The sequence below is a fragment of the Bison bison genome, unplaced genomic scaffold (genome assembly GCF_000754665.1).
Source record: "Bison bison bison isolate TAMUID 2011002044 unplaced genomic scaffold, Bison_UMD1.0 scf7180017864380, whole genome shotgun sequence".
Taxonomy (NCBI): Eukaryota; Metazoa; Chordata; class Mammalia; order Artiodactyla; family Bovidae; genus Bison; species Bison bison.
The window spans coordinates 3151214-3166552 of record NW_011494952.1 but is presented as its reverse complement, the minus strand read 5'-3'; the positions used below and the strand labels follow the sequence as shown (position 1 = coordinate 3166552).

The 15339-nt window shown below is 40.9% G+C and overlaps 2 protein-coding genes across 2 annotated transcripts in view; both read left to right on the top strand.

Moving 5' to 3' along the window:
• LOC105001254 (talanin-like) overlaps positions 1-14221 on the top strand; it is a 161955-nt gene extending 147734 nt beyond the window's left edge. Inside the window, 1 exon segment of the mRNA XM_010857439.1 lies at positions 14052-14221. Coding sequence (XP_010855741.1) covers positions 14052-14221 — 170 coding nt within the window.
• ADO (2-aminoethanethiol (cysteamine) dioxygenase) overlaps positions 13980-15339 on the top strand; it is a 5681-nt gene continuing 4321 nt past the window's right edge. The window contains exon 1 of the mRNA XM_010857437.1: positions 13980-15336. Within this exon, the coding sequence (XP_010855739.1) occupies positions 14845-15336 (492 nt within the window). The 5' untranslated portion in view covers positions 13980-14844. The remainder of the gene's footprint in view (positions 15337-15339) is intronic.

The window sequence follows — 15339 nt, the reverse complement described above, 5'->3', positions numbered from 1 at the left end:
CTATGGTTTTTCCAGTGGTCAGGTATGGATGTGAGAGTTGGACTGTGAAGAAAGCTGAGTGCCGAAGAAATGATGCTTTTAAACTGTGGTGTTGGAGAAGACTCTTGAGAGTCCCTTGGACTGCAAGGAGATCCAACCAGTCCATTCTGAAGGAGATCAGCCCTGGGTGTTCTTTGGAAGGAATGATGCTAAAGCTGAAACTCCAGTACTTTGGCCACCTCAGGCGAAGAGTTGACTCATTGGAAAAGACTCTGATGCTGGGAGGGATTGGGGACAGGAGGAGAAGGGGACGACAGAGGATAAGATGGCTGGATGGCATCACTGACTTGATGGACGTGAGTCTGAGTGTACTCCAGGAGTTGGTGATGGACAGGGAGGCCTGGCATGCTGCGATTCATGGGGTCGCAAAGAATGAGACACGACTGAGCGACCGAACTGAACTGAACTGAACTGAAATGTGATCAGAGAACAGATTAAGTACGTAAGGTTAAACAGAAAGAAGTAAAGAACGACTAACATTGTCCCAGGAGAGGGCAAGAAAGGATCTCTGAACCAAACAGCACCATTTAAGGGCTAAGCAATGGCACCCCACTCCAGTACTCTTGCCTGGAAAATCCCTTGGACAGAGGAGCCTGGTAGGCTGCAGTCCATGGGGTCGCTGAGGGCCGGACATGACTAGCGACTTCACTTTCACTTTTCACTTTCATGCATTGGAGAAGGAAATGGCAACCCACTCCAGTGTTCTTGCCTGGAGAATCCCAGGGACAGGGGAGCCTGATGGCTGCTGTCTATGGGGTCGCACAGAGTCGGACACGACTGAAGCGACTTAGCAGCAGCACCAAGGGCTAAGCAGAGGAGAGGAGGTATGAAGGGGATCCAGAAAGAGCAGAGACTCAAGGTCAGGAGAGAATTGTGGTACCAAAACCAAAACAAGAGCGTTTCCAGAAGAAATGTGCCAAATACTGAGCCGAAAGTGAGATACAGTGAGCAGCTCTGGGTGTGTGTAACGGCACTGTGCAGAAGGAAGGTGAAAAAAGGTGGGAGGGTACAGACCACAGTGGCAGCACAACCAAGTTCATCTGCAGGACACTGAAGGACAATTGTTAGGCAGCTTTCCCCCAAACTGCTTTCTTGCACCAAACGCAGTCCCAGGGTGCTATCTTCCCAAACCACACCCAGCTCTGAAGATGTGTGATAACTGAAACCTCAGAGTTTCTGAGGTCTCCACAGTGATTAATGTGCTCATTTCCATAGTGATCCTTTTTGGCACTTCACCTAACTCTCTTTGAAAGGTAGAATAAGGACTAAGTAGATATTTCCCTCTAGTTAAAACCTCTCAGGAAATCAAAGTTGTCATGTCTGAGCTCTTTTCCCCCAGCATCCACTGCTGGCCATTGCAGAGCAGCCTTCCCAGATCACCTGATTAATCAGAAGAGGGGCCCAGGAAAGCTCCTAGCTTCTCTGTAATTCAAAGGACCAGCAGAAGATATGAGGCAGTGCAGTCTCCTCCTAAGGCCTTTTCCAGGCCTCAGGTAAAGCTCATCCCCTAGGCAGTAACTCACATGGGGCAAGAGTGCTCTCTTCTTAGTCAGTGTCTATAGCCAAGGTCAGATTGCTTCCCCACGCAAACCCGTTACCAAAGAAAGGAGAGGAGGGCAGTGACAGTGCCATCAGACTGTTCATCTTACCCCCAAATCAGTCAATAGTGTCTGACACTTTGCAACCCCACGGACTGTAGCCTGCCAGGCTCCTCTGTCCAAGGGATTTTTCAGGCAAGAATACTAGAGCGGGTTGCCATTTTCCATCTCCAGGGGATCTTTCCAGCCCAGGGACCTAACCCACGTCTCCCATATCTCCTGCATTGCAGGCAGATTTTCTACCTGCTGAGCCATCAGGGAAACCCCTTATCTTCCCTTGACCCCTTTTTTAATAGACAAAAAGGGAAAGCCATTCAGAATCCATTCTTCCATCACCTGGACAAATTATACATTAAATCAGTATCTCTGCACCAGATTTTCCTTCCCCTGCAGTGCTGTCCTCACTTTCCCGGAACATTTCCCAATTACTATCTATCTCTTCTATGATTATTTTCTAGAATGTGCTTGCTTGAAAGGGTGCAAAAGGAATAAGCCCCTCAGACACTAATACATGTTAAGATGTTCATGGCGTTATTCTGGGTTCTGCTAGAAACATGTTAATTAGATACAGATTTTATCCTCAAGAAATGTATAATCCAGTAAATGAATTCCCTCTCCCATCCCTGCCCACAATGATGAGCACCATCTTGTATCTGCACAGTCTGTGTGAGCTCAGAGGATGTCTGTCATTTTACCTCTTATAAGTTTGGTGACGATATTCTTCAATCCCAGTAAGATCCATAGCCCAAAGCAGTTTTTCAAGGAACTAAATTGTGCAGGTTCATTTTTGGAAAATTTTAAAACAAATATATTCCCTAGTGTTGCCTTCTAATATGTTCATAGGAAATTTTTTGGTCAATAATTTATTAAGTAAAATACTTTCTATCAGTAATATATTTAGAGAATTGCTGCAAAATTTATGGAGTTTCAAGATAGTTAAGAGACCACTTGTTCTGGTTTACGGTATTTCATGATTGTTCTGTTGACACCACCAGATAATTTCTATAATACATACTGTGTATGTTCAGACAAATATAACCTAAAAACAGTATAGCATGATTCTGACTGTCCTGGACATGGCCAAGATGGGTTTACTTAGTTTAGATCAGCAGCTTTCATATTCAGTCTCTGATTTCTATTCACCTTTTTTTAAAAAAATTGGTAGTTACTTACCAATGTCTGTAATAAATAGGGCTGAATAAATAAGGGCTGGGTAGCTAACAATAAGGAATAAAAGGTAAGGTAAGTAAAGGTAATGTGAATTCAAACTCTTTAAAGTTTTTTTCCTGCTTACTATTTCTTTGAAACAATCTAAACTTCTATTCAATGTTTTTACCTTATCTGTGATTATCACTCTGTGAAATAATGACTATCTAATTGTAAATGCAATTTACATTTACAAATGTAAATTGTACAAATGGAATTGTAAATGCATATATTTGTCTGATACTGTTAAAACAATTACAACCTTAAGGGGAACAAGGAAACTCAATATTTGAAAGCAGGACTGGGATCATTTTCATAGGTTTCTATATTTTTAAGAAGAAAAAAGGCTAAAGAAAAGTATGAAAAGGTGAATACATCAATATTAGTGTACTATTATTACTATTATCAATAATAAAACACTATGTGAAAGTTTGTGGGAAAATCTGAGTTGAGAGAATAAAGGGAAAAACATAATACTAAATTGGAAAAATTATGCTGAAAGGGTTAAGAACGAAATTTGTCAATCAGGTATAATATTAAGACAACTGCTTACATAATATGCTTAAGTCAAAACTAAAAAAGAGGAACCATTTGGTCCAGCTTGAGGCAAAGAACCTAAAAAGAAAAAACAAACAAACAAACAAGTGAGGTCAATGTAGAATGTTAAACTAATAACCAAGTACTGGTGAAACAAACAAGAAAAAATATTTGATTTTACTTTCAAATTCAAGTGGACTTTTGAAAACAGGTTGGGTTAACCACTAGAAGGCAAAAGATCAGTAACTAGTCAAGGCGTCCATAACTTTACATAGTGAGCAGTGAAATGGTCACAAATAAATCAGGCTCTTTGAAAGTCCCTGCAAAGGAGATACCTGTTGTCTAAATTTAGCTGTGATCTGTGATATATTTTGGCTCCCTCACTTTAGGAAGAAATCAGGCAGATGACACTGGATGAATAAAAGAAAAATAAACAGAACCTATACTTAAAGGTTTAGTCTTTGTCTGAGTGCCATGATATAGTAACTTCATATAAAAAAAAACAGACAAAAATCCACCCTGAATAACTGAAATCCTCTAGCTACACGGAAGCTCAGTGTGGAAGTTACTAATGCACTTACGAAAATATCCTGGAACAGGCCTCAGCATGTTAGCCATCCGAACTCCATCTCTCTTACATTTTAGAAAGCTCCTTTTAATGAAGCATTAGTTTAATCTTTAGAAAGTTTTTAAAAAATATTTATTTATTTGGCTGTGCCAGATCTTAGTTGCAACAGTCAGGATCTTTGATCTTCGTTGCAGCATGTGGGATCTTTAGTTGTGTCATTCAAACTCTTAGTTACAACATATGAGTCTTAGCCATTGGACCACCAGGGAAGTTCCTAGAAAGTTAGGGTTAGCCTGAACAACTACTTATGAGACGTTGAGTTCCACAAACAGGGCCATCACCTGTGGTACCCACTGAGTGACGCCAGATGGTCCAGGCAGCCCTCTTGTAGGCCTGAAACTGCCAGTCACTGATTGGCAACAATGCCCAAGAACAATGGGGGAAAATCAAGCTAGACATCATTCATACTTCTTCCATCAGTGTGGATGATAGGTTCAAATGTCAGGTAATCTAATCAGTGCTTCTTTAGACTTTTAGATTTACTCATTACTTTTTAAAAATTAAAAATCAACTTGGGATTATCAACACAGAGTGGCAAAGAATGCACACTAAAATTAAAAACAAAACAAAGCAACCAACTACTAGTCCCTGCTTCTAAAAAAAAGAATGGAATCTAAAGATACAGGCAGTAGTAGGAAAAAAACAAACACTGAAACATGGCAAGAGCAACTCAGCCTGACCCACTAAAAATGTGGTCTAGAGGATCTTTTTTTAGTGCTTTCCATCTCCCTTTAATCACTCCTTTTCCCACACATGGTGTTTGCTTCCCATTCACCCACCAACTCTCAAATCCCAAGGTAGTTTTCTTCTGGGTCCTCTTCCTGAAAGATCTTGCCATAAATTTAAAAAGTAGGTATACATTTAATAACATGCTAGTATTTAGCTGAAAACTAAACTTTCGGTTTTAGTGTAAAGGGATTCTCCTCTTCTGAATATTTGCATCTTGATGGAAAGAATAAATTTCTAAAAATGCAAACTTCCAATCCTATAGCAAGCCATTGAAAATGAAAGTTGCCCAGTCGTGTCCGACTCTTTGCAACCGCATGGACTATATAGTCGGTGGAATTCTCTAGGCCAGAATACTGGAGTGGGTAGCCTTTCCCTTCTCCAGGGGATCTTCCCAACCCAGGGATCCAACCCAGGTCTCCAGCACTACAGGCAGACTCTTTACCAGCTGAGCCACAAGGGAAGCCCTAGCAAACCATTCAGTTCAATTCAGTTCAGTCGCTCAGTCATGTCCGAGTCTTTGCAACCCCATGAATCACAGCACGCCAGGTCCATCACCAACTCCCGGAGTTTACTCAAACTCATGTGCATCGAGTCGGTGATGCCATCCAGCCATCTCATCCTCTGTCATTAGGGAAACTCAAATGGCATTTGCAAGCACAGTGTTCGTTCAGTGTCCCTCAAACCACTCCAAACTGCAGGTCAGCAGGGGTCTGATTCATTTTTCTATCTCTATTAAGATTTCACTGACAAAAGATTATCTAGACATCCAAATTCAACACACTTAATTTTTTCAACATTGGAATACTTTTAAAGAAAGAAACTGTCACAGTCTTATTCTATATTATTATCAACCGAGGGCAATTCTGCCCCTCAACAAAACATGGTTATCACAGTGAGGTGAGGTAGGTGGCAGTTGAAAATATTTATGGCTATCACAGTGGGGTGAGGTAGAGGGCAACTGGTGCTACTGTTATCTAGAAGGTAGAGGCCATGGATATTGCTAAGCATTCTACAATGCACAGAACAGCCCCCACAAAGAATTATCAATCCAAAACATCAATGATGCAGAAACAGAAACCCCGCTTTCACATGAGCTAACTGTTAAAGTTGATATATGAATGATAAAAACATTAATACCAGTGAAATTACTGTGCCCATGGTAAGAGTAAAAATGACCATAATTGGAAGGATTTGCACTATTTTTCTAAGCATTTCTGGAACATCTTAATTCTGGCTCTGAATTATTTAAATTACTTTTTCAAAACAGTCAATTGAATAAAATGAAGAGGCTTTATATAGTTCACGAAAAGTTTTTCTATTTTGGAAATGAGAGTTTTGATTAAAATTGGCATTTCTGAAACTTTAATTGCTAGTTATTGCTGGGGAAAAAAATATTTCTAAGACCAGCCAGATGGGATGCCTCAAGATAAGAAATTATAAGCCAATGTTCATATTCCAATCAGAAGAAAAATTCTGTTTATACATTCCTAATTCTGCTTAAATAGTAAGCAATATATTCCTTCAATTAATTCCTAAACTAGCTAATTTCCTAACTAATTTCCTGGCTAGCTAATTTCCTAACATTGGGTTTATTTCCTCCAAATATTACTAGATTATTAACAAGCAGAACAGCATCTTTGTAAGAACACTTTGTATATTACAGACTCTGTAAATTCTAATGGGATCAGTCTAATTACTGATAGGGCAAATTAAATCTCTTTGTAGATATACAATCTTCCCATATAAACTTAAAATGTTCATTTTTCAAAACCCATTTCTGATCGAAATATACTGTAATATTTCAGTTCACATGTCCAGAACCAGAACACCACAAATGCCTTCTTGACATTAACACTTAGTAACATTAAGTCTTAGGAACATGACCTCCACCTTTTTGGTAACTTTGCTCTCCCACAAAGAATTAGTCAATCCAAAACGTCAATGATGAAGCTTCCTCTCCTCCCTTTGTCACTCCCCTCTCCTCCTTTTCCTTTCTGCCATTTTGGATTGGAAAGACTTACAGTGGAGGAATGTGAGGAAAACCATAATGATTCCTTCTGTCATCCATGAGACTAAAAACTGTCCCCAAACAGGAAAAGATAGCCAAGCGAGGGCTTTCATTTACTGAATTCTATCTCAAGCCCTTCCAAACATAAGACTCTTCAAGCCACAAAAGAAAAAAAAAATTGTTTTTTGAGGGTCTTGCTTTTGGTAGATTTAGGGAACTGTTTCCTTTTATTCCAGTTTGCTGAAAGTCACTGAGAAAGAACTCCAAATTGAGGTACATCTCTTACTAGTTGCTTGGGTTTGACAAATAAAGCAATCATCAAAATCAAGGAGTGTGCACTTCTTTTAAAAGTTCTATTTGTTTAACATAATATAACAGCAGTATGGGTAGGCAAATAAATGGCATTACTTAACATAATCATTTAATGTTGTACAACCAACCTCAGGTCTCACTGCTTTATGGCTTGCAAAAAGTTTGATGATAACGTTGATTGTTAGTGTGAAGATATAAATTGTTCAGTAGCTAGAGTTGTTAATGAAAGCAAAAGAACACAAAAAGAAAAATAGGTTTTAGCAGCCCAAATTCATTGCTAATTGCTTGTGCATTCATTATAGGCTGACCAGGGCTAATTACCTAATTAAACTAAAGCTCTGCTGCCTCACAGGAATTTCTAGAGCTATGATGTTAGTTGTCAATTACCTCAGCAGGTCCTGTTGAAATGAGTAGTTAACTCAAGGCCTGTTTTGCTTTTCCCAATAGCAATACATGGCACTCTTGTTGCATAATTTATGCTTAGAATGAAAAAAAAGTTTTCCTTAAAAAATTCTTGAAGCTTAACAATAACAATAGTGTTAAACAAGAGCTCATGCTCATTTTATTCAATAATTTATACTCAGGAAATTTCAAGATAATCTCCTTTAGAAAGACAACAGAGACACAAAGGAGAAATCAGATATCGCTATATACAAGTTACTGAAGGTTCTCTTCACGTGTTGTTTTTAAAAATACATTTTTAAATGTGTCTTTTGCAATGTTCTGCAGTATTTCACAGGATGAAATTATATTATTTAATTTCATATAATATTTTCAATTTATAGGTTTTTTTTAAGCTGGAAGAAAGGTAGTAAATCATCTAAATTATTCATTTTATAAATAAGGGAACTAAGGTTCCAAGAAGTGGAATGACTTACCCACAGTCACCCACTGGGTTGCTAGAACCAGAAGGAGAACTGGTATTCTGCGAGTCTATTTTCTTTCTTCCTTGATTCCTGCTTTCCATTTTCAAATAATGCTGTCATTTCTTAGGCTTTTTCTAAATGCTGTCCATCTAACTGGATAAGATTTTTGGTTTGTTTGCTTATTTTCAAAAGGCTTTGATTAGTAGCATTTTACTCCTCCAAAGCAACACATATAGATAGTGTCCCTATATAAAGTCAGTCAAATGTCCCAGGAGGTATTCTCAGGTTAACACTCGAGGGAGTACATTTTTTAAAAAAACTCATTGTTTACCTTGCCCAACTGAAAAGATGATAAACTTATGGTAGATTTTATTAATCAGAGCTAATCCAAGCAGCTGAATTGCATCTGGATATTTTTTCCCTGTAGTATGTGATCCTAAATCAATGGATCATAAGTCATTAAGCAATAATGACTAATTGAGAAAGTCATGTCCCAGGAAAGCACAACTTCATTAGAAGAGTTTTTCCATCCTCACTCCCCTTGATTCTGGGCTATAGCATTTGTTCCCTATAAGAACACACAACTCTGGAGCGCTCCTCTGCCCCTTTCACAGTCATTTTTCAGGTAGGCATTAGCAATGAACATCCAGTTTAACTTCTTTTCTGCCAAGTTAAAGAGGATGATTTTCCCTTTCACTGCCTCTTGGAGATGAACATCAACTGTTTCACTACTTGCGATTCAAATCCATGAATTAAAATAAATACAAAGTTTAAAAAAATCTTTCTTTCAGCCAAGAGGAAAAGGACAGATGGGGAAGCGGAGGAGGTGGAGATAGCCGATGTCTTCTTAAAGGGAAAGAAAAACAAGCATGAAATTGGGGGGAAATTAATTAAGAGAGGTAAAGGGTACTTAGGTTTAATTTACAGTTCAGAACTATTTTGGGTCTTACAATAATTGAACTACTTAAGGGAGAAGAGGAAAACCTTCCTAATATTAAATTGGTAAGGTGGCTGTCATCATCTTAAGTCACCTCCAAAAACAGGTGATACCTGGCCTTTAGCAAGGGCTTCCCTGATAGCTCAGTTGATCAAGAATCTGCCTGCAATGCAGGAGACCGTGGTTTGATTCCCAAGTTGGGAAGATCCCCTGGAGAAGGGACAGGCTACCCACTCCATTATTTTTTAGCCTTTGGCAGTGCTTCAGACTGAACGTAGCAAAAACGTTCCATTATTGACTTCCAAAAGACACATCTGTTTTTTCCTTCCTCCTCAACCTCCCTCTGCATGCTCCCAATTTTGAATTTCTTTTTCCCTTGCCTCCCATTGCCTGAATGGCAAAGAAGAGAAAAAGAAATCAGTTTAAATCCTTCTCCATCCCAACCCTACATACATCAGTGTGTAGAATCATATGGTTAGAAAACAAAGTTACATCACACATCACAACCTCTACAATTTTTTAGTGCAATGTGAACACCTAAAGTGTGACCTGAACACTACAAATTCCTGGGCTCAGCATATTTAAATAAAGAGCCCATACACCAAAGTGATCTGATTTCAGATAACCACACAACATTAAATCAGAGTAGAATGAAGCAGTTACTTTATAAGACCTTAGTGGAGATAGACAGAGATAAGAGAGTTATGCTGCTATAATTTTAGATAAATGAGATGAAAAAGAATACATATGCTTGCCATGCCGAGAACCAGTTCTTCTGCCTTCACAATGATTTATTTTTTCTTACAACTTAACATTCATTCATGATAATGGATGAAAAATATATGCTAAATTTCTTAAAAACTGAAAGCTATACTAGAAACCCCAAATACTTCAAATATAATTGAGTTCAAAAGTAGAAATTTTTATCAATTTATTTACCATGTTCTGTACTAAATTAAAAGACAGATATAGGAGTAAGCTGGCCAAGAACTACCAGGAAAAAAAGGAAATCTTCTTGCCCACTTTAAAAAAAAAAACAAAAAACTAATATAAGCTAGGAACTCAAGAGCATTTGAGAATGTAAGTATCTTAGTACTCTTTTGACTGGGTCTGAGTGCGATAGAGAGATGGACAAAATTTCTGAAAAATGATTTGAGAAAAAGTCAGAAGGTGATCTATCTGTGAATTAAGTAAAATGAGTCCTCATAAAGAAGCGGGCCAGAGAAAGAAGGATGAAAGATTAAAATACTAGCTGAGTTCCCAAAATATGAAGCAATGGTATAACTAAGAAAGTAGAATTAAGATGCTGTGCGTGTGTGTGTCTGTCTGTCTGTCTGTGTCTGTGTGTCTGTATGCTGGGGGTTCTTCCAATTCTTCTTGCTTCATGATTAATTAAGCAACTGTTAAAAAAAAAATCAGCTTTACTCATGCTTCTGTGTGATTCCTTCATTCCTAAATTTAATAGTTAGATGTGGGCTGGAAGTGAGATTTAAGCTTTATCAACCTTACCTACCACCACGTAGCTGTCAACTCATGGAAAAGAATATGTGGAGAGAATATACTTTAAGAAAGAGATTGCCAAAGCAACAGCTCATCTGCAAGCCCTGTCAGCTCCACCTCCAAAGTAGATTCCTAATCTTTACACTACTTTTCTTTTCTCTAGATTACTGCCTTCAATTGGGGTTTCTATACTGTTACATTCCACCCACCATCAATCTCTTTTTCAGAGAGTATAAAACAGATCAAGTAACTCTCCTACCCAATGCGCTCTGAAAGCTTCTCACTACACTTTCAATAAAACCCAACTTACTACCATGGCCCTCAACTCCCTATAACCCCCTAAGAAGGGCCTATGAGGCTTGTGTAATAGGGTCCTTGCTTGCCTCCCCCACTTCATCTCTCCCCAGTGACTCTGAATGTCACCATATAGTCTAACCCCAGCAGCCTTCATTTGTTTCCAATTCACAAAGCTCATTTCCACCTGGTCAAAGTCACAGTCTCCAATACTCTGTTTAATATCCTTTAGGACTATTTTTCTTAGTCTTGGAATGCTCTGACAACCAGATTTTTCCAAGGCTGACTCCTTAATACTCAGGAGCAGCTCAAATGTTATCTTCTGGTCACTTCTGACAACCCAGTAATACACAGCACACACACATACACACCCAAGTGTATCATACTGCCACCTTGTTTGTCTTCATAAACTCATCTGTCTGAAATTATGTTGCTCATTTATTTGTATTATGTAACAACCTCCATACCCAAGATACACACACACACACACTTAAAGGTAAATTCCTTTTAGAGAATTCAGATATTCCTTGTCAAATCCCCAAAGTCTAGAACAATGCTGGTACCCAATAAATACTCACTATTTATCAAATGATAGATTCCATCTATCCCAAATTTTTCCCAAATCTTGTTTCTGTCTTGTATTTCTAGCACTTGTTCACTATCACTTCTCTTTTGTCTGCTCTTTTCTGAATGTCTTTCGGTCTTCACATTTTTCTTCATTTATCTATACTGCAACACAAAGGAAAATAGAACAAGGAGCATAAAAAGAAGGATGTTAATGGTAATAGAAACTCAGTCAGCCTATGCTACTGACAGTGGGGCAGAAGGCCAAATAAAATGCTTCTTAAGGGCAGAAGCACTTAGGATAGAGCCCATCCATTAGAGCAGTCCTTAAAGACAGTTTCAAAAAGGAATTATGACAAGTAGCCTGTTTGTGGCCTTCAAAAAAAGTACCATATGCCTTAAAGACACTTAGCAGTTCTTAAAAACTTTAACGTGCAAAAGGTTCAGATGCAGATTTTGAGATGATCTGAGAATCTGTACATTCAATAAATACCTCCAGGTGATCCTGGTCTTAGGAAACTTTGAACTCTTTGGCCAAACAATAAACAGCAAGGACCTGAGGAATGGTATTACCAGGTAAATGGTTAACCAGTAAACATCATCTTTTTCTAAAGAAAAGTTTTTAAAAATTAGTTTATTTGGCTGCACTGGGTATTAGCTGCAGCATACAAACTCTCAGTTGTAGCATGTGGGATCTAGTGCCCTGAGCAGGGATCAAACTCAGATCCCCTGCATTGGGAGTGTGGAGTCTTAGCCACTGGGCCATCAGGGAAGCCTCAATAATCTTTTTTCAAATCTCTACCTTGAAGCTAATTCTCAAGACAAGCAAATTCCATTTTAATATTTGCTGAATATTACTTAAATTCATTGGTCTTTACCATTTTTAGCAACTTTCAAATTATAATAGCTACTACTATAAGAGTTATTATGCTCTAAATGCTATCATCAGCGTTTTACATATGTATCTTAATATTCTATTTTATAGATGAGCTTCAGCTAAATAAGTACAGACAACTACTATGAAGTAACAGATTTGGAAATCAAATACACCTGTATGTTACTAAAATCTGTGATCTACGGAGTCATGGGTTGTGTTGTACAAGTCACTTCAGTTGTGTTTGCTTCTTGGCAACCCTATGGACCACAGCCCATGAGGCTCCTCTGTCCATGGGATTCTCCAGGCAAGAATACTGGAGTGGGTTGCCATGCCCTCCTCCAGGGGATCTTCCCCACCCAGGGATCAAACCCAGGGATAGTGCCACCTGGGAAGCCCATGGAGTCTATACCTTCCACTAATTATACCTTAATAGAATTAAAATCAATAAATAAAATTTTTATTTTAGATTTTTAAACGGATAGAGGGCATTTTTCTCTTAAATATTCCTCACTTTAGAAAAAGACTGCCTGGAATTTCATTACATGGTGAATTTTGACAGTATATTTAAGTACCTTAACAATGACAGGGATTCTCTGATGGCTCATGCAGTAGAGTCTCCCTGCAACTCAGGAGACACAGAAGCCACAGGTTTGATCCCTGGGTCAGGAAGATTCCCCTGGAGGAGGAAATGGCAACTCATTCTAGTATTCTTGCCTAGAAAATCCCATGGAAAGAGGAGCCTGATGGGCTACAGTACATGAGGTCTCAAAGAGTTGGACACAACTGAGCAGCCGCAGTGCATAGTGGTTTGTGTTCTTTCAAAGGACCACTGTACATGACCAGATATAAGTAACAATGACATGGCAACCCTGAAAACAAATAAATCTTAAAATTGCTTTTCTAAATCAATCACTATCTTCAATGAAAATCACTAAATATTAAGAACTGATTCACTATTTACAAATCAGTGGTTCTCAAATTGGGCTGACAACTAAGAATCACTTAAGGAGCATCTTAAAAATAAAAACTCTGGGCTTCATAGCAGTTCTTCTGAATTGGGGTTTGACCCCCAAATCTTTACTTTTGAAAGCTTTGCAGGGTTTTCTGATGAGTAAGGAGAATTCAGAATGTCTGTTACTCTGATTCCAGATTCTACAGTGACTATACTGAGGACATAAAAGGGTGAAGTCTGCTAAAGACAGACAACTTGTTAAGTAGCACAGTAGGCTGGAAAAACAATATCCTAATTCTGCGTTTAATGCTTTCAACACCAACTCAAACAGCTGGTTTTGATAAAACTGTACTTATTTCTGCACTGCTGCTTAGGCCCTGGCAATAATTCACTATCGTCTTGCAACTTATTCTCTCATCTGCAAACTGGGAATAATAATAATGCCTATCTCTTAAGAGCTGGTATGAGGATTAGTATATTCATTACATAATGCTCCTAACACAACGCCTGGCATATACTGAGTGCTCATTAGATAGGTTACATAGCCCACTAAAAGAGCATGCCTTTTTTTAATTAGGGAGAATTTACTAAACCACTCCAATTACGAAATGAGTAAGAAACCCATGTTTAGCTTAGGAAATCCAAAAGGACTTTAAACTCGGGTTAAGGTTAAAATCAAGAACTTGCCTGATTCTCTCACAACAGTTTCTCATAGGATGCCATAGAATCATCTCGTGAACCAATCTCTGGACGAAGACCAGAACTCTGTATTTTTAAAATAACTCCCCTTCTCCCCTAACCAGGTGTTTCTTATGCAAACTCAGGTTTGATAACAGTTAGTATACAGAATCAGTGACCAAATGTCCTCTGAAGCTCCAGCAAAAATATATATATATATACTACTGTGCTCTGTAACCAGAAGAGCAGCGTAATCAGACCCTGATGCAAACAACAGCTGGGGACGGCTGTGGGGAGTAACTGTGGTGACCCTCTCATCTCCTCAGAAACAGAAGATTACGAAAGCGCGGTCCAGCAGACAGTGCGGCCACAAGGAGCTAAAGTTAACTCAACAGCCTCCTTCCCAGGGCTAAGGCCACAGGAAAACGACCTTGGAGGGCGTATTAGGCCGGAGTGGCGCCAGGAGGTTAACGACCCTCCTGCCCGGTTCTGGTGACGGCCAGGAGTCTGCACTACACCACAAGCCAGACGACGGAAGTGCGTCACCCCAACATGCCGAGGAATGCCGGGAATTGTAGTTAATTGGCGGTTTCTCTTTTGCCCCAATTCGCCTTTCTTCTAAGAAGCAGACACCTCGGAACCGTAATGCAGGTCGATTTATGACCCACAAATCTAATCCTTCCCTTTTCCAGATGACAAAGGGAACTCTCTCAGAGCGCATGCGGAATACCGGACCACAAGTCCCAGCATGCTCTGCAGGGCGCCGGGAACGCCTGATCACCGTCGTAGGTGCGGGCCGCATGAATGGAGCTTCTGGCGTAAGGCAAAGCCCGCCACCGTCCGCGCAGCCGGTGCCTGCTCCCAGAGCGTGAGTGCGGGTTGTGGGCCGTGCGCGTGCGCGCCCAAAGGGGGTGCGAGGCAGGCACGCCCGGCCGTTGCCGGCGCGTGGCTGCTGAGGTTGGCGGCTGTAGTGCCGCGCGCCCGACTGACCGGTAGTTGCGGGGCCTCCAGCCTCGCTCCGGGCTGCGGGCAGCCGTGGCGGCCGCCGGCGACCGCAAGGGGCGGAGGAAAGCTGGGGGCGGAGGGGGGCGGCCTCGGCACGCAGAGGAACTGCAGGGCATGCCCCGAGACAACATGGCCTCCCTGATCCAACGGATCGCCCGCCAGGCGTGCCTCACCTTCCGGGGCAGCGGGGGCGGCCGCAGCTCTTCCGACCGCGGCGAGGCGCCAGGCCCGGAGGCGCCGATACCGCAGGGCTTCCCGGAGAACCTGAGCAAGCTGAAGAGCCTGCTGACCCAGGTCCGCGCGGAGGACCTGAACATCTCCCCGCGTAAGGCCACGGTGCAGCCGCTGCGGCCCAACCTGCCGCCCGTCACCTATATGCACATCTGCGAGACCGACGGATTCAGCCTCGGCGTGTTCCTGCTCAAGAGCGGCACCTCCATCCCGCTGCATGACCACCCGGGCATGCACGGCATCCTCAAGGTGCTCTACGGGACCGTGCGCATCAGCTGCATGGACAAGCTGGAGGTGGGCAGCGGGCAGCGGCCGCGGGCCCCGCCACCAGAGCAGCAGTTCGAGCCGCCTCTGCAGCCCCCGGACCCGGACGCGGCA